General features: G+C 34.0%; 2 protein-coding genes and 1 pseudogene across 2 annotated transcripts; 2 read left to right on the top strand and 1 right to left on the bottom strand.

The window, feature by feature from the left end:
* Nucleotides 1-1,648: 1,648 nt before the first annotated feature.
* Nucleotides 1,649-8,557, top strand: LOC134717919 (uncharacterized). Its single transcript, XM_063580418.1, has 2 exons — nucleotides 1,649-2,663; nucleotides 2,712-8,557. The coding sequence occupies exons 1-2, from the start codon at nucleotides 1,649-1,651 to the stop codon at nucleotides 8,555-8,557; spliced, it is 6,861 nt and encodes a 2,286-aa protein (XP_063436488.1).
* A 1,805-nt stretch (nucleotides 8,558-10,362) lies between these two features.
* On the bottom strand, nucleotides 10,363-14,174 carry LOC134717918 (uncharacterized). Its single transcript, XM_063580417.1, has 3 exons — nucleotides 13,619-14,174; nucleotides 12,636-13,258; nucleotides 10,363-10,464 (listed from the first exon to the last, which is right to left on the bottom strand). The coding sequence occupies exons 1-3, from the start codon at nucleotides 14,172-14,174 to the stop codon at nucleotides 10,363-10,365; spliced, it is 1,281 nt and encodes a 426-aa protein (XP_063436487.1).
* Nucleotides 14,175-19,097: 4,923 nt separating this feature from the next.
* On the top strand, nucleotides 19,098-23,357 carry LOC134717917 (uncharacterized; annotated as a pseudogene).
* Nucleotides 23,358-27,126: the final 3,769 nt, after the last annotated feature.

The following is a 27,126-nucleotide window of genomic DNA, read 5'->3' as shown; positions in this document are numbered from 1 at the left end:
TCAACTCAATAAACTGTCCTATACAATCAGATCAGAGCGTCAACTCTATAAACTGTCCTATTAAATTAGATCAGAGCGTCAACTCTATAAACCATGTAAACTGTCCTATACAATCAGATCAGAGCCTCAACTCTATAAACTGTCCAAATGTTACTGAATTCTTTAAATATACTGGGTTAACAAAATCAAAAGAATCTATCAAATTGAAAGTCAATCAGATCGAAAAAATCAATCAATGAAATGAAATCTACTAAATCATTTATTTCAAACAAATCAATCAAATTAAGGCAATCATTGAAATCAACAATGAGATCAAATTTGTTTTTTGAATCTGTTAAAGTAAATCTTGATTCTGAAGCAATGGATTTAAACATGGATACTGAAGCAATGGATTTAAACATGGATTCTGAAGCAATGGATTTAAACATGGATTCTGAAGCAATGGATTTAAACATGGATTCTGAAGCAATGGATTTAAACATGGATTCTGAAGCAATGGATTTAAATATGGATTCTGAATCAGTTGAAATAAGTTTGCATTTTCAAGCAACTAAATCTAATACGGATTTTGAATTACTTAAATCAAATGTGAATTGTAATGGAACATGTGAACTGGAAAAATATAATTTACATGATTCAATCGAAGCTGATTCAAATTATAGAAATACTTTCAGCGACACTAAAATGAAACAAATACACATTAAAAAAAACAAAAGATTTAAAGAACTTGTAGATAAAAGCATGATTGTAGAAACTGACAGTACAAAACTTGATTGTAATGGTAATTCTATTATAGACATTGAACAAGAGAATAATGGTTTAAAGCTGTATAGTCACAAGAACAAAGATACAATAACTGAAAACAGTACAGAGGTTAGCCATGTTAGTAGATCAGTTGATAGAGATTTTGTAGTCCAAGGTAGTTTTCACCAAGGAGATATCCGATTTGGAATTAACAGTGGGAAACAATGTGTTGCAAACTGTTTATCAGCTCTTGCTCATAGTAAATTTAAAAGTTTAAAGAATTGGGATCAGATGTATATAGATAATGTTTTGATCAAGGGAAACCAAATATACAGCAATATTCATGGTGACAATGTTCATCTCCTTGTATCAGACCTACCTGGAATGATAGAAATGTCAGGAAAATTACTGAAAATATCAAGAAAAGAATCAATAACAGCTGTCATTGATAACTATGGAACTTTAGATTTTAGTGAATTTGGAAACTCTTTGCCTTTAGACCAAGCTTTACAAGAATCTCTAATTGACTATGATGCTTGCTTTATATGCGCATATGATACAACATTCTTAGCCTTGAAATATAATCAAGATTTAATTTTGTTTGATTCCCATGCACGAAACAAGTTTGGCTTACAGGACAGTGATGGTAAAAGTTTACTTTTACAATTAAACAATCTAGATCATCTTTATCAATATTGTTGCAACATGAAGGCTGGATCAAGCCAAAATCAATGGTTTGAGGTAACAGGAGTCAGTATTTGTATTGAAAACTGCACTGAAAGTAATGAACTTTTAGAAAGTTATAACCAAGCTAGCACCAGCAACACTCAAATTTCTGAAAATCCAAAAAAGGAAGGAAAACAAAAGCAACCATGAGATTATCAAAACTCCAGAAATGTTAACTATGGATGACCACTTTTCACCAACAGAATTCATAACTAACATTTGCAGTGAAGAAGGTATTGTCACTGAGAAAAAAAACGAAGTACATATTGATGAGGGTATTACAGATAATGAATCTGATGTTGAAATTTTGTCAACAATAAATAATTGTTATGATTTCAAACCTCTGAATGCAGATTCAAAGAGGAATCTCTGTATTATCGCCAAGATACCAACCAAGACAATATCCAAAAAGATTACACCAAACATACATAACATGGGACCACCATCTGCTACAAAGACTATCACAGGTGATGGTAATTGTCTTTTTCGAGCCATTTCATATGCAATATCTAATAGACAAGAATTCTTTGGAAATGTAAGAAAGGCAATAGTTGATCATTTGATGACAAATACTGAATTATTCAGGTCATTTTTACAGCCACGTTTTATAACTGTAGAACAGCATATACAAACACTGAAAATGAAAGAAAGAAATGTATGGGGTACTGAACTGGAAATATTAGCTTGTGCTGACCTTCTTAAAACAGACATTTATACTTTTTATAATGGTACATGGATTAAGTATTCTTCATCTCAAATATACAGCAATAATTGTGTTAATGATCAGGCAATTTATCTTCAACATAAAGGAGATATAAATCATTATGAAGTCGTCACAAATGTTACTAAAAAAACCCGCTCTCCAAATCCATTACAATATAGACAAAGTTATGCAGAAAAGTTTCAAGTTGATAGAAAATCTGAGGTCACTTCTAAGAAAATTAAAGTTGATAAAAACCAGACAACTGGTTCGACTTACAATTTGGGCGACTACAATACTGAATCAAAAGGTTTATCTAAAGCTGAAAAAGAAAAGATCAAGTACTGGACAGATGACAAATTCAGAGCTAAAAAGACTAATACATTAAAAAGAAAATACTGGGAGAATGAAGGAATACGTTCCAAAAAATTCTGTTTAGGCATTAAAAAATATAAAGAAAATGAGACATACAGAGAGAATTTAATACAAGCAGGTATTCAAAAATATCAAGACGATGAAGAATACAGAGATGCTTAAATAGAATCAGGAATTTATAAGTATCAAGAAGACAAGGGTTACAAAGATGCTTTAATACAATCAGGAATTCAAAAATATCATGAAGATCCCGAGTACAGAGAAAAGTTGAAACAAGCTAGTATAGAAAAGTATAAATCAGATGATAAGCACAAGGAACATGTAAAACAAACAAGTATACACAAGTATAAAATAGATGAAAATCACAAGGAATATGTAAAACAAGCAAGTAAACAAAAGTATAAAGAAGACGAAAGTCACAAGGAACATGTGAAACAAGCAAGTATACAAAAGTATAAAGAAGACGAAAATCACAAGGAATATGTAAAACAAGCAAGTAAACAAAAGTATAAAGAAGACGAAAATCACAAGGAACATGTAAAACAAGCAAGTATACAAAAGTATAAAGAAGACGAAAATCACAAGGAACATGTAAAACAAGCCAGTATACAAAAGTATGCTGATGATGATGCACACAAAATTAAGATTAAACAACAAACATCAGTACGTCGTGAAAATCTTCAGTTAGAAAACAAGCAAATAACTGAGGTAATAAGAAAATTTAAAGATGAAGTAAACAAAGGTCCAGAATGTGTTTGTGCTTGTTGTTTGAGGCTTTTTTTTGAAAAACAAGTACAGATCTGCAAAAAAGATTATTACGATAATTCTATATTTGATTTAGTTACAACAGATAAATACCAACACAAATGTACAGATGATTGCAAGACAAATTGTGCTTTTGAAGGAACATGTAGAACAAGTCTGTGGATCTGTTTTACTTGTCATCGTAAAATGTTGAAAGGTAAAATACCTGCTGATTCCTTTTCTAATAGTCTATTACTAGAAAATGTTCCAGTAGAGTTAAAACAGCTTAATTCAATTGAGCAACAACTTATTGCCCAGAACATTCCTTTTATGAAAATAATGGCTTTACCAAAAGGAGGACAAAAAGGTGTTCATGGACCTGTAGTGTGTGTGCCATCTGATTTGAAAAAAGTTACTTCTACATTACCCCGATCTGAAAATGAAAGTCTATTACTGAAAGTTAAGTTAAAGAGAAAGCTTAGCTACAAAGGATATGACAAATATCAGTTTGTAAGACCAAATCATTTAGAGCAAGCTCTTATGTATTTAAAAGATCAAAACATATGGTATAAAGATGTGGCTATCAACAATGAATGGATTAATTCAATTCCTGAATTAAATGATGATCAAGTAGAAAATGATGAATCTGAATCTGATCATACTGAGCTAGTGAGGGAAAACAAAAAAGAAGAAAAAATTATATCAAATTCCTCTACAACAGTCAATGAAAGAGAAATTGAAAGCGAACCTGTTAGCTACATTGATGATAGATTACGTGGTGTTCAGTTAGACACTTGTTTACAACCTGCTGATATTGGACAAGAGGCTTTAGATTTATGCTTTGACCAAGTTTTTAACATTGCTCCAGCAGAAAATAACAGTCCTCTTAGTGTTCTCCAAGAATCAGGAATTGAAGCTAAAACTTTTCCTGTACATTTTCCAACAGGTAAAAATACATTTGATGAAATCCGTGATGAAAAACTGACCATTGGAAGGTACTTTAATCTTCGATTGATGAGTGTTGAAAACAGGTTTGCAAGGGATACATCCTACATATTTTTCAGTCAATATTTAACAGAACTCAACAGTGTGATTTCAAATGTACAGATATCTCTCAGAAAAGAATGCCCTATTTCTAAAGAGGGAAAGAAAGTTACTGGAGAAATGCTGTGCAATAAGGAAACATTGAAAGAGCTGTTTAAAAAAGATGAAGCTATTAAGTATTTAAAACCTATTAGAGGAACTCCCCCATACTGGCAAAGTTCACAGAAAGATATATTTGCAATGATCAGACAGTTAGGTGTGCCAACTTTCTTCTGTTCTTTTTCATCAGCAGACTTCAGATGGTCAGAAATTGTTAATACAATATTAAAACAACAGGGTGACATGAGAAATACGGAAAATATGACATGGGATGAAAAATGTAAAGTTCTTTGTAGCAATCCTGTTACAGCTGCAAGAATGTTTAATCATAGATTCCATATCTTTCTAAAGGATGTTATTATGTCAGATGCTGAACCAATAGGGAAAATAATTGACTATTTTTACAGAGTTGAATTTCAACAAAGAGGTTCTCCTCACACCCATTGTTTGTTTTGGGTAGAAAATGCTCCAAAATATGGTGAAGATGACAATGAAGAAGTTATGAGTTTTATTGACAAGTATGTTACATGTGAGATACCAGATGAAAAGGTAGATAAAGAATTACATGACATTGTTATGGAAGTACACCAACACAGCAAAAATCATTCAAAAACCTGTAAGAAAAAAGAAACAGTATGTCGTTTTAATTTCCCAAGACCTCCTTCAACTAAAACATTCATCTCTGAACCAATTAAACCAGATAAGGAAACTAAAAAAGACGAAAAAGTAGCAAAAGAAATATTGTCTGGCTTGTGGAAAGTTATAAAAGAGCATGAAGATAAAAACTTAGATGTATCTGAAATTTTCAAAAAGGCGGGTCTTACTCAAGAAAGCTTTGAACAGTATTTTCGTTTCATCACCAATCGAAACACGGTAGTTCTTAAACGTGAGCCAAATGAAATTTACACCAACCAGTATAATCCACATCTTTTAAGGGCTTGGAATGCAAACATGGACATACAATATATTTTGGATGCATTTTCCTGTGTCGTATACATTATAAGTTACATAAGTAAATCCGAGCGAGAACTAGGATTTCTCCTCCAACAAACAAAAAATGAAGCTGAAGAAGGAAATTTAAATGCACAACAGACTATGAAAAAAATTGGAACTTCATACTTACACCATAGAGAGGTTAGTGCACAAGAAGCTGTTTTTAGAGTTACTGGATTAAGATTAAGAGAATGTTCTAGAAAAGTAGAATTTATACCTGTTGGTGAAAATCCATGTAGAATGAGCATACCTCTGAAAGACCTTGAGAAACAACAAAGTTATAAATCTTCCAACAGGAAAAGGAGTAATAGTGACAGTGCAGATGAAAATGATGATGAAAATAAAATTTGGATGAACAATTTAGTTGATAGGTATAAAGGTAGACCACACATTGATATGTTTATTAAAATGTGCCTTGCAAGGTTCGGTTCTGAATACAGTGTGTTAGGAGAGTCACAGTTACCCAAGAAAATTAATGAAGAAACAACCTTCAAACTTGATGGCAACCTTGGACATATTAGAAAGCGCACAAGAACCTCACCTGCAGTTATCAAATATCCACGTTTCTCACAGGAAACTTCTCCTGAGAAATACTTCCAAAGCATTTTGCAACTCTTTTTACCATACAGGCATAATGAACAGTTAAAACCTCCACTATTTGATACATATGAAAATTTCTTCACTTGTGGTAGAGTTAAGTTTCCAGGGGATAATACTTTGACTTCTGTAAAGGAATTTGTTATCAAACACATGGCAGATTTTGTGAAAACTGGTCAAGAGTTAGAGGACGCAGAAAATCAATTGCATGAAACAGATCCCAAAGAAGATGCACGGTGTGAATTATGTCCAGAATCAGAACTGAACAGAAGAGAATGTATTGATGAAGGGAAAGTAACAAGTGTGATTGAAGAAGATTTGTCAGAGGCAACAATACCCGATTTGAATAATGAAAAGAGCTCATCATCTGTTGGAACTAATCTGCTGTCAGTTTCCCTCACAAGAAATGAAATTATCCCAAGACTCAGGAGTTTGAATGTGAAGCAGAGACAAATTCTCTATAAAGTAAGAGATTGGTGCATTCAGAGAGCAAATGGAAAAACACCAAAGCCTTTACATGTATTCATTACAGGAGGAGCTGGAACGGGTAAAAGTCACTTGATCAAATGTATACAATATGAAGCAACTAGAATTTTAGCACAAACATCAGAGAATCCAGATGACCTCACAGTTCTGTTAACAGCTCCAACTGGAACAGCTGCATTTAACATCCACGGATTGACAATTCACAGTGCTCTCGGCATTTTCAAATCACTTTCACCTGACCATGCAACTCTAAGTGAAGACAAAATTAATTCGCTCCGAACTAAGTTAGAAAACTTACAGATCTTGATTATTGATGAAATTTCAATGGTCAACAAAAAAATGTTGTTTTTCGTTCATGAGAGACTCAGACAAGTGAAAAAAAGACCAGACAGTTGTTTATTTGGAGGTGTCTCAGTAATTGCAGTTGGTGATTTTTATCAGTTACCACCTGTTAGAACAAAAAGGGTAGACAAATTGTATGTAGATGATCCCTCGAATCCCTCAAATCAGTTATGGAATGGTTTGTTTGAAATTGCTGAATTGGACGAAATAATGCGTCAACGTGAGGATGGTTTGTTTGCAAAACTATTAAACAGACTGCGTGTAAAGCAGAAAAATGAAAGTCTGTCATACTCTGATAAAGATACTTTAAAACAATGTATTGGCGATGGTCCTGATGAAGTGTTACACATATACTCAACAAATGCAGAGGTTGATACTTTTAACAAGGAGATGATATTGAAATTGTGTACAGAATCAAAATTAATTGAAGCAGAAGACTATGAAAAAAACAAAACATCAGGAAAATTGACCCTGAAAAAAATCCATTGTACAAAGTCAGATGTCTGTCTTCCAATATCTATTATTTTAGCTGAGGGAGCAAGAGTAATGCTTATCAAGAATGAGGACACAGCAGATGGTTTAGTAAATGGAGTAATGGGAACAGTAATTTGTATCAAAGACTACTCACCTAATTCACTCCCAAGTGCCATATTTGTTCTCTTTGACAATGAAAGAGTTGGAAAAAATGCAAAGTTACAAAAAATAATCTGCGGAAAACGCTGTGTTGGATTAAAGCCTTCAAGTGAAGACATTCCTTTAAGTACCTGTGTACGTAAACAGTTCCCATTGAAACTAGCCTGGGCTTGCACTATTCATAAAGTTCAAGGGTTGACAGTTGAAGAATGTGTTGTTGATTTAAATAAATGTTTCACTTATGGTCAAGCATATGTTGCCCTTAGCAGAGTTACCTCGAAATCAGGTCTTCATATTGAAAGCATAGAAACTGAAAAACTTGACAAGAAAATTTTCTGTGATCCTGATATTGTAAAGGGTGTTTCAGAAATGACAAGATTTTTACCTGAAGTTGAGAATGAAAGAGAGGAACAGAAAGATATTGTCCAGATAATGTATCAGAATATTCAAGGTTTGCAGACCCATGCAGAAGATCTTAAACAAAATCCAGACTTTATGGGTGTCGATTACATTTGTCTTACTGAAACCTGGGCTAATCAGGAATTTGCTTGCTTTGAAATGATTGGATATGATGGTTTTCATTTGCCGCGATCTCAAGCTTTTGAAAATGACGACTCTTACTATTCATCTTTAAAGGATATGCAGCATGGTGGTGTGTGTGTATTTTATAAACATTCATCAGAAACTGAACTATGCAACTTGGCCTCAAACTTAGAATGTATAGTTTTCAAGATAGCAACTGAAAATATTTTAGTTGCTACGATCTACAGAACTCAGAAGTATAATGTTGGAAAATTTTTGGAGAATTTGGAGACATTAATCTGTAAGTTGCAAGAATTATCAAAAAAAATTGTAATTATTGGCGATTTTAATCAAGATATTTTAAAAGGATGTAATACAGTTTTAAACTTCATGCAATCAAAAGGTTTCAACCAGCTCGTCAATAGCCCAACATCAGAGGGTGGTACACTAATTGATCATGTGTATGTCAGAGGATGTCCTGATATATCAGTTGCAGTAATTCCCACATATTACAGCTATCATGACGCACTTATAATAGTACTTAAACGTTGAAGACTCAACACAGATTTGCATATGAAGATGTTCGAGGAAAACAGTTTGTTTTAATTTCGATTTTAGATATTAAAAAAAGGAATTTAAATTTTGATTTCAAACACAGAAAAAATATAAAAATAATGCCTCCTAAAGTCCAACCCTTCGTCCCCGTCGTAGGAGGCGGATATCAGCATTTACTCATGATTTAGTGCTGATAACAAACAGGGCCCTGGCAGTCTCGGTGAACAGTGTTTGGTCTTGCTGAATATGCATGAAATATTTGCAACAGCATGTTTAGCAAACAACAATCAGTCTAGATGTTTCTATTAATTTATTTGATGTTTTTTTCATAATGTTGTGTTTGAGTCTCACCTTTACAATCAATGACTCAAATTTGAGGATTCAAAAATTGTGGAAACGTTGAATAATGATATTAAGCATCAGCATTTCATTTATTTTAAATAGAATAAAAATCAACATTACCGAGACAGTTTTTCTTAGCAGTGAGAAGAGAGATTTAAATCTCAATTGTTTAAGCTCTTATGCATTGTTTTAAATATATAATTGCAAATGCCATGATGTGAAATAGTTGAATATGATAAGTAAGGAAAGAATAAAAATGTGAATCTGGTGTTTTTAGAGAATTGTTAGTTGTGACAGATTTTTTAAAATTTAAGTTGAAAAGGTACGTAGACATTAACTGGGAGTTATTGCCACTTTTATATCTAGTATTACCTGTAATATAACTCATTAACAATCTTAAGTAGAGACGTCTTTTGATTTGAGGCACATTTTATATCACCTTGAAATTGTGGTCAAGGTTTAAGTTTGATTTTACGTTCCTTATTTTGACCTTTGCTTTAACTTTAAATTTCTGCATGATATAACTATGGAACTTTGTGTTGTAAACCATATGATCTTGAAAAACTACTGGAAACAAATTTGGTAAACAAAGTGGCTACTTTTTCTATTTATTATATGCAAAAGTATATATTTTGAAATTCAGAATACACAAAGCTATCAGTAAGCACTGAAAATTACATTTGTAAATGAGGTTTGCTATTTTTAACATTCATATATGTCTTATTCGGTGGAAAGACCTTCAATTGTTCTCTGAACAATTGGTTTTTAATTGTGATATTGATTCTTTGTGGATCCAAACATTTTCTCAGAAAATAGATATTTTTTCTGCATTTTCAAATGATCTCCTATCAGAATTTACAAATTGGAGATATGACCAAAGTTCCAAAAGTGACACGTTCACTTTTTGGGATTCTTTTATTCATACTGATTTTTTGAATTATCTTGGTTTTTATATGGCTATTAGAACCAGAAACTGGGAACTGAGAAATGCATGCTTGAAACAATTGGCTTGCTTTTTCATACCTTCGATAAGCATAACTATTTAAGGATGATACCTTATCTATCACCTTGCAGATTTACAAAACTTCCCGCCTGATGTTTTGGACTTTTTTCAAAAACAGTGTTTCTCAGTTTCCATTTCTGGGGAAATTTCTCTGTAGCTCTTGATGAAGCTCATGAGATGCAAATTAATTTGAAAACAAAGGATGCTTCAAATTCATTCAGCCAGTCTTAACCTCTTATTTGCCATACAGAGCAGAAACCCTTGATAATTTAAAAACCCAATTAGGGTTTAACAGAGATTCTCCCCATCATACTGAAATGACTGTCCCATATGTACAATTACAAGAGAGAAATATAAATGAATACTTTTCTCAGTTGGAGCAGTCCACATTATTTATTTCAGATGATAAAAAAACTCTACACCACATTTTTTGGACATTATTGCAACAGACGAACAGTCAGAAAGGTAAAAAATCTTGAGCTACTTCTGTATTTAAGAAGATGTATCCAGTATCCTTTATTTCAAGTTTACCCCCACCCCCACTTAATACTGATATAGCCTATGTAATAGATGGAATATTTATTATTAACATCATCCCCCTGTCTGTGCATAAAACATTTTTAGATTATGCACGGTTTCTGTTTGATAAGTGGGTTGTACGACCCCACTTTCAATTTAAGGCAACTGAGGTTCATTTGGTATTTGATCACCCAAACAGACAGGGTACAAGTCCTAAAGACATTGAAAGATCCACAAGAGATTGATTGATTGTTGGTTGCTTTACGCCGCATTAGCACAAAAAGGCTATATCGCGGCGAGAGCTAATTCGAATATTTTTACAATTTAAAGCATATTTTAAAATAAGACAAAAAGTCCTTCAATATACTAAAATTATTGACTAAAGCAAATTGAGTATATACAAATAAAAATCAACAGTAAAATAACGTGATAAAAATTAAAATCGATTTAAATATAATAACATTTTTATATTTTATAATAAATTCCAATTTCTTTTAAAAAAGCAACAATATTTGTAAATGGAACATCATTAAATAAATCATACATATTATTGACATTGAAATGCTTCTTACGAATATCAGCAAAGTCAATACAATTAATTAAAACATGTTTAATAGTATACTTGCAGTTGCAAGGAACACGTTGTGGTTCGTCTTCATTTTTTAAAAGATTCTCGTGTGTTATTCTAGTATGACCAATACGACATCTAGTAATAACACACTGATCTTTTCTGCACATAATATTAGCAAAAGGTTTGCCTAAACTAGGTTTAATTTCATGCAATTTATTATCATCTTTTTTACTCCATTTATTTTTCAATATATTAAAAACATATTCTCTAATATTAGATTTAAAATCAGTATATGGTATATCACAGTTAGATAGAGGGTCACCCAGGGCATTCTTTGCCTCAAGGTCTACAGCTGTGTTTCCAAGGATTCCAACATGACTCGGAACCCATAAAAATATTATTTCTTTCAGAAGAATTTTTAAATTCCTCATTACATATAAAATTTTCAGGATTGTTGGGTTTTTAATTTTAGTATTTCGTATAGCTTGTAAACATGAAAGTGAATCCGAACATATAATAAATTTGGATTCATCTGAAGAAGCAATAAATTTCAAAGCCAAAATTATTGCTTCTGCTTCAGCAGTAAAGATGGATGCATCAGATGGTAAACGGAGGGTTGCAGCTCTGTCCCTGAAGACAGCAGCAGATGCAACTCTATCACCATCTTTTGATCCATCAGTATATACAGTTGAAAAATCTAGATAATCGGCTTTAATTTCAGCATAGTGTTGCTGAATTAAAAGAGGATTTGTTTTATTTTTATTGTGTTCACGGAGATCAAATATCATTTTTGGTTTGGGAAGTTCCCATGGAGGACATTTGCAAGTTTGAACTTGAGCAACAGATTTTAAATCAAAAGAAGCTAAATGTGGTTTTAAACGTAAACCTAACGGAGGAATTTTATTTTCATGTTTTGCAAAAATATCTTCATAAATCGGATTAAAAACACAGCTGTAGGCAGGATTATCTGAATGGGCTTTTAGTTTGACAGCATATTGAAGTCCAAGCTTCAAACGTCTGTCAGTGAGTGAGTGCTCATCAGCCTCTACATACAGACTCTCAACTGGTGAGGTTTTAAATGCGCCAAGACAGAGACGCAAACCTTGGTGATGCACAGCATCGAGAATCTGTATGTAGGACTTCCTTGCAGAGCCATACACTATAGAGCCATAATCTAGTTTCGATCTAACAAGAGATCTATATAAATTAAGTAAAATGTTGCGATCAGCACCCCAGTCAGTGCTGCCGACAACTTTTAAAATATCTAAAGCTTTTAAACATCTCGCTTTTAACATTTTGATATGGAGTAGAAAGGTTAACTTTTTATCGAAAAGTAAACCAAGAAATTTGGTTTCATCAACCATTTTAATTGGGTTGCCGTACAAAGTTAGTTCTGGATCAAGATGCAATTTTCTTTTGTTACAAAAATGCATCCCGACCGTTTTTGACGTGGAAAATTTAAAACCATTTTCCGAGGCCCATTTTTCAATTCTTCCAAGACATAGTTGTAATTGTCTTTCTATGTTATTCATATTTTTGCCTCTGTAACATATTAAAAAATCATCAACGTACAATGAACCTTCAATATTACTTTTTAAAACTTCAACAAGGCTGTTAATTTTAAGACTAAATAATGTTACAGACAAAATACTGCCCTGAGGGACACCCATCTCTTGATCATACAGATCAGACATGGTCGAATTAACTCTAACATTAAATTGTCTGTTAGAGAGAAAATTAGAAATAAAATTAGGCATATTGCCTTTCAACCCCATATCAAATAAATCTTTTAAAATACCATATTTCCATGCAGTATCATAGGCCTTCTCAAGGTCGAAAAAGACCGACACCACATGCTCATTTTTCGCAAAACCATTACGGACAAATGATTCGAATCGAACAAGATGATCAAGAGTACTGCGATCCTGTCGGAATCCACACTGGATATTGGCTAATAGCCCATTGGATTCCAGGAACCAAACAAGTCGATCATTGACCATCCGTTCGAGTGTTTTACAGACACAACTGGTAAGAGCAATTGGTCGATAATTAATAGGATCCGTATGATCTTTACTTGGTTTTGGAATAGGCACGACGGTTGCAAGCTTCCAGATTGATGGTAAATCACCAGATTCCCCGATGTTATTCATGAGCTGCAAGAGAGCTTCTAGCGAGGAATCTGGCAAGTGTTTTAAGAGTTGGTAGTGAATATTATCAGGCCCACAAGCTGTATCATGGGCTTTTGACAGAGATGTTTTAAGTTCTTCAAGAGAAAATAGTTTATTATAATTTTCACCATTTTTTGATTTAAAGTTTAATTTAATTTTTTCTTTTTGTTTTTTAACTTTTTTAAAGTCTTCCCTGTAGTTGTTACAAGAAGAAGACTTTGCAAAAGTTTCACCAAGTTTGTTGGCAATATCCTTTTCAGATGTTAATAAAGTATTGCCGTCTTTCAAATGTTTTACAGTGGCTTTAGAATTTTTACCTTTTATTTTATTTACCATATTCCAAACTTTTGTCATCGGAGTGCGAGATGTAATCCCCGAGACAAATTTTTTCCAGGATGTTCGTCGGGCTTGCCTACAAGTCCGCCGTGCCTTAGCGCGAAAAATACGGAAATTACTCAAGTTTTCCGTCGTTGGTTGTTGATTGAACCGTCTTTCAGATTTTTTACGGTCACCTATGGCTTGATCACATGCGTCATCAAACCACGGTTTACTGGGATGTTTTGGATTTGCCGAGGTCTTAGGAATAGTTCTGTCAGCAATTGACGTTAGAACTGTATTAAAAGTTAAAATTGGATCTTGCACAGTCTCAAACATCTTTGACTGAAGTTCCGCTCGACAGAGATTCTCAAACAGGGACCAGTCCGCCTTGTCAAGTTTCCAACGTGGTACTCTCTGCTGGGCAGAATTAAAAAGATGTTCAAGTACTATTGGAAAATGATCACTTCCGCATAGATCATCATGAACACGCCATGAATAATCCAGAAGCAGAGAGGGATCGCATATAGTGATATCAATAGAAGAATAAGACCCGTTTCCAGGATGAAGATACGTATTAGATCCATCATTAAAAATGCATAATCCTTCTTGAGAGACAAAGTCCTCAATGATCTTACCTTTGGCATTATGAGTCTTGCTACCCCATAATGGATTGTGGGCATTGAAGTCGCCCATAAGTATAAATGGTGAGGGTAATTGATCAGTGAGGTTTTTGAGTTTTGCTTTATCGATAATTGAATTAGGTGGAATATATATCGAACATAATGTAATTGTTTTGTCTAATGATAAGTCCTAAAGACATTGAAAGATCCACAAGAGATATATCTGATCAAACTGTTGAGTTTGATCAATTATATCCTGCTACTGATTTACCCTCTAACTGGAGATCCTTTCTGTCAGTTCGTAAACAGAAAAGGCTTCTAGTAAATTTTATTTCAGAGCACTTCCTAACATTTGCAAATCAGAAATTTTTAAATTTATAATGCTCATTCATAACTGGTGTTGGATTTGATAATAGTACAAAGATCAGGCTAGACTTGCTATTTCTAATACATCAATAGAATACATGATAGCATCAGGTGATCATGAAGAGACTGCCACTAGAGTGTGGCTTCATTCAGTTATTTCCACTGCGCAAACCGTTATCATTTATAGTCCAGACACTGATGTTTATTTCATAGGTCTCTCTTTTGTAAAAAACATTGTTAAGTCACTGTATGTACAGTTAAAAGATTCCTCATATGAAAAACTTTTTATCGATATGAATGAATTTTCTGTAGCCTTACAGAATGATATTTGTTTTCAGGGTATTCAAGATATTGAGTCATGTATACAATTGCTGTATATATACAGTGGTTGTGACTACGTCTCATATTTTGAAGGTTTTGGAAAGAAAACCTTTTTTGATGTATTAAGGAAGAATGCTACATTTATCACTGGTACAGAAACTGCATGTTTGTTAGATTTTGATTCAGAAAGTGCACTGTTTGCATTTTATAGATTGATATCAGCAGTGTATTTTTCTAAACATTCCACTGCATTTTTGCCTCTGACTTCTGTGAAATCCTTATATGACAGTCTTCATGGTGAAAATATTCATGATAAACATGTATTATTAATATCTCAAATCAGGGAAAAAATGTGGGAAAGAGTCCTTTCAGAACAGGAAATCATGCCTAATTCTGAGGCATTGAAATTTCATTGGCTAAGATCAAGCTGGGTATTTCAGTTTTGGGCACAAGGTCCTGAAAATTTCCTTCAGCTATCCCCTCTTTCAGATTTTGGATGGAAGGTAAGTAATAATTTACTTGAATGTATATGGGACACTGAAGGAAATTTTCAGAAAGAAGAGCAGACAGTTCAGTTGTACACAAAGGGATGTTCTTGTAAGACGGGTTGTTACTCTAATCGCTGCAAATGCAGAAAATCTAAGTCTGATTCTAAGGATGGTTTTTGTGGTCCTGGATATAAATGCACTAATTGTGTAAATCTGCCAGATAAGTCGGACACCTTAGATATTTCTCTCTCTGATATGTTGTCAGATGAAATTAGTGATGTTGAGATAGATGATGATCATGATGATCATAATGATGATGTTGATGACCCTGCCGAAGCACATCTATTTCCAGACCTTCATATGTTTTATCTTGCATCAGAAGACTTGTAATTATGTTACATATTTGTATATATTTTATAGAGACATCCATACATCACGTACAATCAGTATATATATATATATATAAACGAGTCTAAATTGAAAACTATATATATATATATATATAGAAAAATGTGGTGTGAGTGCCAATGAGACAACTCTCCATCCAAATAACAATTTAAGAATAAGTAAACCATTATAGGTCACTGTATGGCCTTCAACACGGAGCCTTGCCCAGGGAAAAAGGGAAATAATGCTTTAATTGCTGTTCTTCATTTAATTTATATTATATAGTTAAACTATACTTCCAATGAATAACATCTACTACAACTAGAGGCTCCAAAGAGCCTGTGTCGCTCACCTTGGTCTATGTGAATGTTAAACAAAGGACGCATGAATTCATGACAAGATTGTGTTTTGGTGATGGTGATGTGTTTGAACATCTTACTTTACTGAACATTCTTGCTGCTTACAATCATTCTATCTATATTGAACTTGGCCTAAGAGTTTCAGTCGAAAATGTTAGTTAAAATTTACAAATTTTATGAAAATTGTTAAAAATTAACTATAAAGGGCAATAACTCCTTATGGGGTCAATTGACCATTTAGGTCATGTTGACTTATTTTAAGGTCTTACTTTGCTGTACATTGTTGCTCTTTACAGTTTATCTCTATCTATAATAATATTCAAGATAATAACAAAAAAAGCCAAAATTTCCTTTAAATGACTAATTCAGGGGCAGCAATCTAACAGCACTTTGTCCGATCCATCTGAAAATTTCATGGCAGATAGATCTTGACCTGATAAACAATTTTACTCCCTGTTAGATTTGCTCTAAATGATTTGGTTTTTTAGTTATAAGCCAAAAACTGCATTTTACCCCTATGTTCTATTTTTAGCCATGGCGGCCATCTTGGTTGGTTGGCGGGGTCACGCAACACAATTTTTAAACTAGATACCGCAATGATGATTATGGCTAAGTTTGGATTAATTTGGCCTAGCAGTTTCAGAGGAGAAGATCTTTGTAAAAGTTAACGACGACGGACGCAGGACGACGGATGACGCCGGACGCCAAGTGATGAGAAAAGCTCACTTGGCCCTTCGGGCCAGGTGAGCTAAAAATATTGGACACCATAAGAGACAACATAGATTGTGAACATATGATCCATCTAAAAATGAATTGAACCCTCGACTTGGTAGAGGCACAAAATTTCCATTACATTTATTGTGTTCCCTAATTTGATATATTTAATTTTTCACCAGACTGCAGTTTCTGTACAACTTTTTATATTTTCAGCTTTTAGGTCATATATTTATCAATCTTAATGACCCACATATTGGTCACAATTTTAAAGTCAATTCTGTATCATGTTATATTTATTGGCATCAATAGATAGTAGTTTTTAATTAGGATCAAACTGACGGCATATAATTATATGAACTTATATGGAATTTGTTTGGCATTCAATAGGCTATTTGCCAATTTCCGTAAATGACCCTGTAATTAGAGATCCCTTGAAAAAGTTGTCTCCCTTGTGAGGGACATTATTTTTTATTTACAATGGAGAGCTAGCAGAAAGAGTAAATATATGATCTATGCATAATGTGAGTAATTTATAAGGGTTTCAAATCTTTACACCACTGGGTCGATGCCACTGCTGGTGGACGTTTCGTCCCCGAGGGTATCACCAGCCCAGTAGTCAGCACTTCGGTGTTGACATGAATATCAATTATATGGTCATTTTTATAAATTTTCTGTTTACAAAACTTTGAACTTTTCGAAAAACTAAGGATTTTCTTACCCCAGGAGTAGATTACCTTAGCCGTATTTGGCACAACTTTTTGGAATTTTTGGTCCTCAATGCTCTTCAACTTTGTATATGTTTTGGCTTTTTCACTATTTTGATCTGAGCGTCACTGATGGGTCTTATGTAGACGAAACGCGCGTCTGGCGAATGAAATTATAATCCTGGTACTTTTGATAACTATTAATAACATTAATTTGTTGTTTAACAAAATACTATTGACATCAGAAATTAATTGGCGTGAAAAAATTGTTTAACCACCAATACATCTCTTTCAATTTATCATGCTTTGCATTTAGGCTAAAGCCAATACTTTTTCCGGTATGGAACCAGTCTATGATTGACAAAGGGAAGTTATTTGTTTAAAAAGTGTGTAATAACAGAATTAAAATGGTAATTGGCAAATGGACTATTTGCAACAAATGTTATATAGCCTAGGCATTAAAGACCTATAGATGTTATTATATTTTTTTCAAAATTGATTTCCTAAATGTCATCATGATAAGTTGTCCATCATTGTGGATATATGGTTTTTCATGATGTTACAACCAAGATATGTTATTCATATTTCCATGGAATATTGCTCTTTTGATGTTTATAGTCCAAATACAATAGTCTGGCGTACTAAATTATAATCCTGGTACCTTTGATAACTATTTACACCACTGGGTCGATGCCTCTGCTGGTGGACGTTTCGTCCCCGAGGGTATCACCAGCTCAGTAGTCAGCACTTCGGTGTTGACATGAATATCAATTATGTGGTCATTTTTATAAATTTCCTGTTTACAAAACTTTGAATTTTTCGAAAAACTAAGGATTTCTTATCCCAGGCATAGATTACCTTAGCCGTATTTGGCACAACTTTTTGGAATTTTGGATCCTCAATGCTCTTCAACTTTGTATTTGTTTGGTTTATAACTATTTCGATATGAGTGTCACTGATGAGTCTTATGCAGACGAAACGCGCGTCTGGCGTACTAAATTATAATCCTGGTACCTTTGATAACTATTATGGCTGTAACATGCACAGTTGATTTAAAATATCTTAAAGATACATGTATAGTCTCTTTGGTGACTATTCTACTATGTAAATATTTACTAGAACACACCCGTGATATCTCGGGTCCGTGACTAAATTAAAGTATATAACTATAGTATTGTCATTTGATAAAGTCATGCCGATTATAAGATACACAGTTTTCTCTGCTTTCAAATCTTTCTGTTTGAACCCGTCGTACTGGAACTTATCAATTATTGGTAATATTAATTATTTGGAAAACAAAAGGTCCTGGAATGGAGTATTTTTTAATCAACAGCATTGTCCTATATTAGTTATAAATAAAGTTGAATCCTTTGATTCGCTGTTTTACGTCATGTCCGTTAAAAAATTGAAAACTGTACGCCTTATTTTTAGTCCAGATTTTTAGTATTCGTATTGTTATCTTAGAAAGTCTAACTGATCAAAATACTACAATAGGTAACAATTTGACAATTTAGTAGTGTCAACCCTGTGCAATCTCATTAAAATCCGATGTTCTGATACGCTACCCTCCACTAACATCTGAACCAACTCGATATTGGGTCATGTCCCGACGACCTTTGTAACGGCCAATCAGATAGCGTCTGGCAAAATCCTGCCAGGCAGTTCGGGATTATTAGAAATTTAAGTTTGATCGATCGGGTCCGAGAGCAACCGAAGAGAACAGTAACAATGGCGGCGCCCATGTATGAGAAGTTAACTCCAAGAAAAACATACTTACTGGGAAATATTTGCGTTGTCTGTGGATTTTCTTTCATTCAGAAAGTAAAGGAAGCCAACGGAATAGAAGTTGAACATAAACATTTTGATAGGAAGTTAAAACTAAGAGAGGAGCGGAGGAAAAATATTAACAATGTTGTCGGATTCGAGTGTAAAGGTGAGGGTGTATGCCAGAAATGTTATCGTTCTGTTGAAAAGGTGTTAAAAACGGAAAAAGAGTCAACAGATTTAAAAGGAAAATTAAGACAATCGACAAAGACTGTAGAAAATACTCTACTTGTGTCAGTTCCTTCCCCCAAACGTGTGTCAATTTCAAAAAGAATGCTACGTAGTCCAGCCAGTTTTCAGCCAAGTAAAAAGTCAGACATTGTACCAATAACCACCATGCCATTCAATGACATTACCAATACACCAAATGTAGTAAGGTCCTTACCACAGATTTTACCAAAACCAACACAACAGAAATTGACTGAACCAAGCAAAAAGCCTGCAAGACGATCACTTGATCAGTCATTTTCACCGTTTCACAGGAGAAGTTGAGGTAGTTATCTGTTTATTTGATTGTTATGTTATTGTTATGTTTATTACTTTTAGATTATTTGCACACTGTACATGTGATAGTACGTACATCAATCATTAGTCCAAATAATTATGACATCTGACAATTAAGGCTATTTAAAAAAAAAATTCTGGGACGGCTTCCTTCGTAGGAAGGTGTCCCAGAAAAAAAATTAAATAGCCTTGCCTGCCAGACGTTATAATTATTTGAACTAATCAATCAACTGTCATTGCAGTTAGCAGGACTTACTGGCCAGGCTTGCATAATTACATTTGGGCCTGAAAGAATTGCTTTTACATGCCAACAGTTCTAGTTGGATTATAATGAGAGTAAATATTATTCTTCAAAATTTCAAACTTTCCAACAATCAGACAAATATCAGTGGCGGAGCCAAAACTTTTCATAAGGCAAAATGTAAAGGGGGGGGCGGGCACTCTCCAGGTATGCTTCGATGATTCCCTATATAATCGCCCAAATTTTTCCAATGAAAAAGAAGGGGGCACCAGCCCCCCTCCCCCTGGATCAGCCTATGTATATACCTGTTGGAGTAAAAATTGTAACTGTCAAATTTAACACTAAAAATATTGAAAATTTTATGCTGGGTTTTGGTATAAATTAATTCTGCAATTTAAATCAGATTATAAATATATGGTCAATAATACCAAATGATTAGTATTTTAATTCCTGTCACTATCATGACTATCTGACCATCACATGTACATGTACTAATAAATCAAAAGGAATGTTACAGATTTAGTTAATTGTTTTGATACAAATTTATGACAGAGTGACAGAGACTATATTATTTATATACATTTATATAATTTATGTTTAGGCACAGCCCATTTGATTTTTTTTAAGAGGGGGGAGGGGGGTTAGAAAAAAATTCTTGGCACTAAAAAAGTATTTGGCAGTATTGGATTGATTTTGCCCACATTTTGCCAATCAACTGATCAACATGATAAAAAAAAATCCGAAATAAATTTTCTACATTGAACATAATTTATATGGAAAAAATAATCTGGTCCTCATGAAAAGTCCATGGAAAGTCAAATGTTCCTAACCTTATTAAATAGACAGTACATTTTTTGGCAGTTTAAAATCTTTACCTTTTTTTTGCTGTATAAATTAATATTTTGACATGTTAAACATTGTTAAAGGATAGTGTAATTAACTAAGATAATTTTGAGGGGAACTAATTATATTGTGTAAATGTACAAGTTTATTTTGATCTGAGCGTCACTGATGAGTCTTATGTAGACGAAACGCGCGTCTGGCGTATAAAATTATAATCCTGGTACTTTTGATAACTTATTATATTTAACATGATTGCGACTCAGTCACTTATTATCTCAATTTAAATTTTATTTATAGTTTTATTTTTATTTATAGTTATTTCAATTGTTTGCATGATGTTTGAATGCATTTTTTCAGATGATATTGTTGATATGTAGCAGAAGAAACCCGAAGTGATATAGAAATTATGAAGGTAAATGGTACTAAATATTTTGTCCCTTGAATAAGGTTGTTGTTTGTAATCTTCCAAAACTCAGTTCAGACGTTTCCAAACAGATACGTTCCAGTTTGACATAAATGCTTTCATATATTGTGTACATGTACCAATATATAAATAAGGAGATGTGGTATGATTGCCAATTCAAAGACGCTCACTGATACAAAAATATTTTTTAGTTGATAGTACATACTTTCTCGCTACATTTATCATGTTTATGAAATTTCATATTGAGTAAAATATACACAATGAGTTAAGTGAAGTCATATACTGTAACATATAAATGAAAAAAATATTTTAGTCAGCAAGGTCACTGGACCTGCTGGATAAGCATATATATATTTTTACTTTAACAAATTTATTGGATTTTTTTTTAATATTAGTATCAGTATAAACTTATATATATTTTTTTTCTCACTTTGCTGTTGGTTCAAATGGATTGATGTCTGACAACATAGTTTATTTATACATTTTTTATTTGTTAGGTTACAATTTCCTATCCAAGTGGGAAAAGGACAGAGCTAATTGTAAATGAAATCCACACAAAAATTTGTAAAGCCATATTTAAATCGGAAAATGTTGAAAAGGCTATCCTTGATATATTACTTAATTCCAACCCAGACGATGTTGTTACAGCTGCAGCTAAAGTTGTGAAGTCAGAATCCAAAAACCTGTGTAAAAGGCATTCAGGATCTGTGCTACAGAATAAGGACCACCAGAGTTTTATGACATTTACATGGGATAAATTCCATAAAGAATTAGAAATAAGAGCTCCAAATGTGATTAAAGTGGTTTCAGCCATAGTTAGTGACATACCATTGACGCCAAGTGACAAGAAACATATGAACTTATTGCATACAATCGCTTCTGGGTTTCACGGCCGAAATCAAGAGATGTCTATGCTTCATTACTGCATTGCATTTGTACTTGATTGATTGTTGGTTGCTTAACGTCCAGTGGCAAATATTTCATGCATATTCAGGACGAGAACAAGTTCACAATAAATACAATAGGTAGGTTGTTATAATAGAGGATGATGGTCGGGGAAATTTGGACAACCACTTGAAAATGAGGGTATATAGGATAGAGACAGTAATTTTGCCTCGCAACAGGCCACCTACGGACCCCTCAAAGAGTTGTTGCAAGGGTTCTTAACGTGCAAAGAGCGTGGCACTCTCTTTACACGAGGCATCGGATTTAACGTCCCCCTTCTGACCGGACGTGACTGCGAACTTATACATCCCGCACAGCCAAACGGACGCCCCACTTCGGCAAGCGTTTTACTGCCGGTCGGGAGAAGACCAAGTGACCATATTTCTATACCCCAGTCACCCTTGGGGTCCAATTGTACTTGTCCATGGTGGATGTACACTTAGGGTAAGTCTTATTTCTACTAGAAATATTTTACTAGGAAGTATTGTAACATGTGTCCATGGTGTCATGCATAATAAAATAAAAAATATCATTCCATTTTCTTAAAATGGCATGTATTTTTATTGCAATTTTTTTCATTAAAGATGATTCATTATTTTACATGAATCTATCATTCATGCATTTGTAAATATATATATACAAAAATCATTTGTGCAGGTGAATTTAAAGTTAATTTAGCAGGTACTTCCTTCCAGTAGATATGGCACAGGCAATATCACAGTGTTCAGGTGTAAATGACACTCAAACCAACTGTTGGGCCAGTCTGGCATATTGTTGGATATTGTGACATATAAGCTGATTTTTCCGACCATATACTGTACTGTACCAAATTATGTACTTAAGCATAGATTCTGTTAGTGTTACAAATTATTTTTCAGGATCACATGCATTGTTTAAAATAGAAAATCCTTTAACCTTTTCAGGACATTCAACGACTTTCCAAAATTGGACTCTGTGTTAGCCCTGGCTCTGTACATAATAAGCTGACATCTTGGATAGACAATTTAGATGAAGACATACTTAAAATGTAGGAAGGATGGGCAAGAGGAGAAAATGTGAAGTATCAGTTGGTTGGTGACAATTGGGACAGGAACATCCTTCCTGCATTTAGGTACTGTCAAAATAAAATATAGTCTGGCATGGACTGTAACTGTTTCCTGCTACACACCATACCATATTATTTTATTGCCTATCATAACGTTCACTTATGAACTGTAAAAAATGAAACGGTCAACTTAACAGTTTGCAACCAAGATTTGTTGGTTTCTGCTGACTATTAGTTGACATAAGCAAGGGTGACACAAATGAATTAGAACCATATGTGAGAGGTGGCAGAACTGAAGGATCATAACTATTAGATGCTGAGACTTGCTTAGCATGCTGAGTGGGAAAATGATCCAACGGATCTGCTGTGTAGGGCAAGGGTACTGAACAGGAAACATGGGCATTAACAAGTGGAGTGTAAGAAGGTTGCTGACTGCTAGTTTCTATGTAAGGAAAGGGTACAGAAGAGGGAACATGTGAGTTAACAAAGCTATGATTGAAATTAGTAATGTGATGTGGTGGTTGACTGGTTACTGCTGTTAGAGGCATATGAGTAAATGAATGAACATTAGTGTTGTGCACAGGTGATGGTGAAAGGAATATGCATGTTAACTAGAGAAAGAGGGATGGTAGTAATGTTATTGGGTGGTTGACTGGTTACTGCTGGTGGAGGCATATGAGTAAAGGAATGAACATTAGTGTTAGGCACAGGTGATGAGGAGGGGACATGCTTGTTAACTGGGGAAAGAGAGATGGTAGTAATGTTATGTGGTGGTTGACTGGTTACTGCTGGTAGAGGCATATGAGTAAAGCAATGAACATTAGTGTTAGGCACAGGTAATGGTGAAGGGACATGCATGTTAACGGGGGAAAGAGGGATGGTAGTAATGTTATGTGGTGGTTGACTGGTTACTGCTGGTGGAGGCATATGAGTAAAGGAAGGAACATTATTGTTAGGCACGGGTGATGAGAAAGGGACATGCATGTTAACGGGGGAAAGAGGGATGGTAGTAATGTTATGTGGTGGTTGACTGGTTACTGCTGGTGGAGTACCCTTGACCTTACCTATTCATTTGCTAATGAAAATTTAAAGAAAGCAGCTAACCGTCAGAAGAAACACTATGACCGCGGTGTAAAACCGCGTAGTTTTTCTATAGGGGATTTTGCTTGGCGATGGTACCCACCTCGTGCTAATATAAAATTTGGGTTAGGCTGGATAGGACCATATCTAATTAAAAGAAAAATAACTTCAGTGACTTATCAAATTCAAAGGGATCCTAAAAGTAAAGATATTGTCGTCCATGTAGACCATTTGAAACCCTATAATGGGAGGGAAATACCTGAAATCTGGCAAGTTCAAGACGAACAGGTTGAAAACGAGCCTGTTTATGATGATACGCAAACGTTAGATTTCTTACCCGACGATTTTGAAGTCGAAGAAATTAATGAAATTGGTAACCCCATTCTTGATAATTCTTTTAATGAGAGAGAATTCACGGTTGAACCGGTCACGCCGCCTAGAAGAACACGCTGCGGTCGTACAGTACATAAGCCCCTTAAGTATTCTCCGTCATTATAGAGAGCAGGAGAGATTGTATATATTTTTCTTTATAATTGATAAGTTCAGATATATGTCTTGTGTATAGTTAATATGTAAAAATGTTCTTACAGTAATATGTCAACATAGTAATTCACAAATAACAAAAAATATCGTTAGGTAAGGGTGACATTGAGTAAAGTAAATAATGCAAGAGTTAAAGAAAAGAAACCACATATTATAAATAGAGTGAATTAAATGAAGGCAGGAATTAAATTTTAGTACTAGCGTTCATCATGACTCTGTTATATTTTAATTGTATTTATTGTATATAAGATACAATAAATTAAACTTAGATAGGAGATAGATTTTCTTTTTAAATATATTTTTCTGTGTGAAACAGTTAGGTATACAGTTTTCAAGTAGGGGTGATAACTTCCGAAATGGGAACTCAACAGTAATAGGCTTATTTCCAAAAGAAAAAAAAATAGAATAAAGGAAAGTGTATAATTTTCATAGGTTAGATGTCATATTAAGACTTAAATGACACTTCCGAAAAATAAAGTAGGGGTTTTCAGTCTAGTTTTTGAAATTTGCACAAAAGAATATTAGAGGATTTATACATGTATAAGTATGAACAGTTATATAGATAGGAATAGATGTCAATGGAAGACTTAAATGGCACTTCTGAAAATAGAGTAAGGGTGTCTAGTCTATTTTTGTTATATAAACAGATAATGAAGACGAAACAATGTGATTTTAAGCTTTTAGTTTGCTGTTAACAAACCTGAAATACACTACACACATTGAGAAATAAATATTTAAATAATTTTTTGTAGAAAATCAAAAAAATGGACGAATTAGAAGTTCAGGATTATGAAATGATGAGACTAGATGATGATCTCCGACAACCATGGCCTGTTGAAGGAATGGGTTGCAATGTGCCATCATGTAACACGCATATATATATACCTCATATCGTGCATATATTAAGCATTGGAAAAAGATACACAAACAGTACATTTCAATTAGTGAATGTGAAATTTGTTATATGACATTCAATAGAAAGTGCCTTCTCAATAGACATTTTCGATTTGTTCATAAACTAAATGGCGCTCAACTGGCAAATAAATTCGCTCATGTTACTGTTAGGAATATAATTAATGATAAGTATGTATCTCCCGGAGATGTATTGCCTCCTAAAAAAAACTGATTAATTAAATAGATATGTTTATTAAGATAATGTTAAATGCATGTAAATCTTGATTTTTTTTTATTATATTTAAGTGTTGTATTTTTCAGTTTTTCAAAATGGCACAAGCGCAATTAACGGCAGTTAGTTTCAACATTAAGAAAAGGGAATACTGGATACCAGAGGGAATGAGATGTGAAGTAGAGGGGTGTGAAACTCCTATCTTTTCATCTCTTTCTATTTACATCAAACACTGGAAGGCAAAACACATTCCAGTAGTTCCTGTCTACCAGTGTTCTATTTGCAAGTCAAGATTTGGCAGGAGGTGTGAGTTGACCCGTCATTTTAGATTCTTTCACCACCTAACTGTGGAAGAGACAAATGCCAAACTATGTAAGGTGCAACCAGAGCGGCTGCCAAATATGCATAACCGGGATCCAGGTGATGTTTTGCCACGACAGGCAAAACCCCGTGTTAATGTGGAGGCACGAGAAGCGGCACGTCGCCATCGGGAAAGGTATGCCGCTGAACACAAAATAGAGTTTTCAAATTTGGTAGGTGCCATTACTGTCCCCCGAGACAAAGTGGCATACATTTACGATGTACCGGGATTTGGACCGAGGTTACAATTGAAGGCCAAGCCTGGATGGTGCCCAGAATACAAGTGATTGTGGTGTAGCGTATTGTGTAATTTACCTGCGACTGTGATATTGTTATATGGACTTATTGTTTGGGTCTTACAGGAATAAAATGCTACGAAACATTACAAAACGGAAGCCATTTTGTCCAAACGTCGAAAAATCCAAACAAACGCTTTTTTTTCGACGTTACATGTACAAAAGTCCAATTGTATATTCCTGATACTTAAAACGAAGCGCGTGGTGGAATTTAAAAAACATTGCTGGTTATTGAAAAAAAACCACGGTGTGTGTTGTGCATGAAACGGAGGTAACTGAAAGACTTATCGGAAACAGCGACAAAAACAGTTTCATTGAATTAATACAACCCCTTATTATACGGACGATCCAGTACATTTTTTCAGATTAGTACATTTGAAAAGCAAGCAACTTGCCAAACCTCGCACTATAATGGCAACGTTAAAGATAATATTAGGTCATTAACACACTCT

The sequence above is a fragment of the Mytilus trossulus genome, chromosome 5 (assembly GCF_036588685.1).
Source record: "Mytilus trossulus isolate FHL-02 chromosome 5, PNRI_Mtr1.1.1.hap1, whole genome shotgun sequence".
Lineage (NCBI taxonomy): Eukaryota > Metazoa > Mollusca > Bivalvia > Mytilida > Mytilidae > Mytilus > Mytilus trossulus.
This window is presented reverse-complemented; position numbering and strand designations above follow the sequence as displayed.

What these genes read in the sequence shown, in the direction of transcription:
- LOC134717919 (XM_063580418.1), top strand. Translation starts at nt 1,649, where the DNA reads ATGGATGACCACTTTTCACCAACAGAATTCATAACTAACATTTGCAGT. An exon ending in AGAGAATTTAATACAAGCAG is followed by an intron (nt 2,664 to 2,711) that starts GTATTCAAAAAT and finishes ATGCTTAAATAG; the next exon opens with AATCAGGAATTTATAAGTAT.
- LOC134717918 (XM_063580417.1), bottom strand. Translation starts at nt 14,174, where the DNA reads ATGGGCGACTTCAATGCCCACAATCCATTATGGGGTAGCAAGACTCAT. An exon ending in ACCAACGACGGAAAACTTGA is followed by an intron (nt 13,259 to 13,618) that starts GTAATTTCCGTA and finishes TTTCTCTTGAAG; the next exon opens with AACTTAAAACATCTCTGTCA. An exon ending in CTCAGGGCAGTATTTTGTCT is followed by an intron (nt 10,465 to 12,635) that starts GTAACATTATTT and finishes TCTATTACATAG; the next exon opens with GCTATATCAGTATTAAGTGG.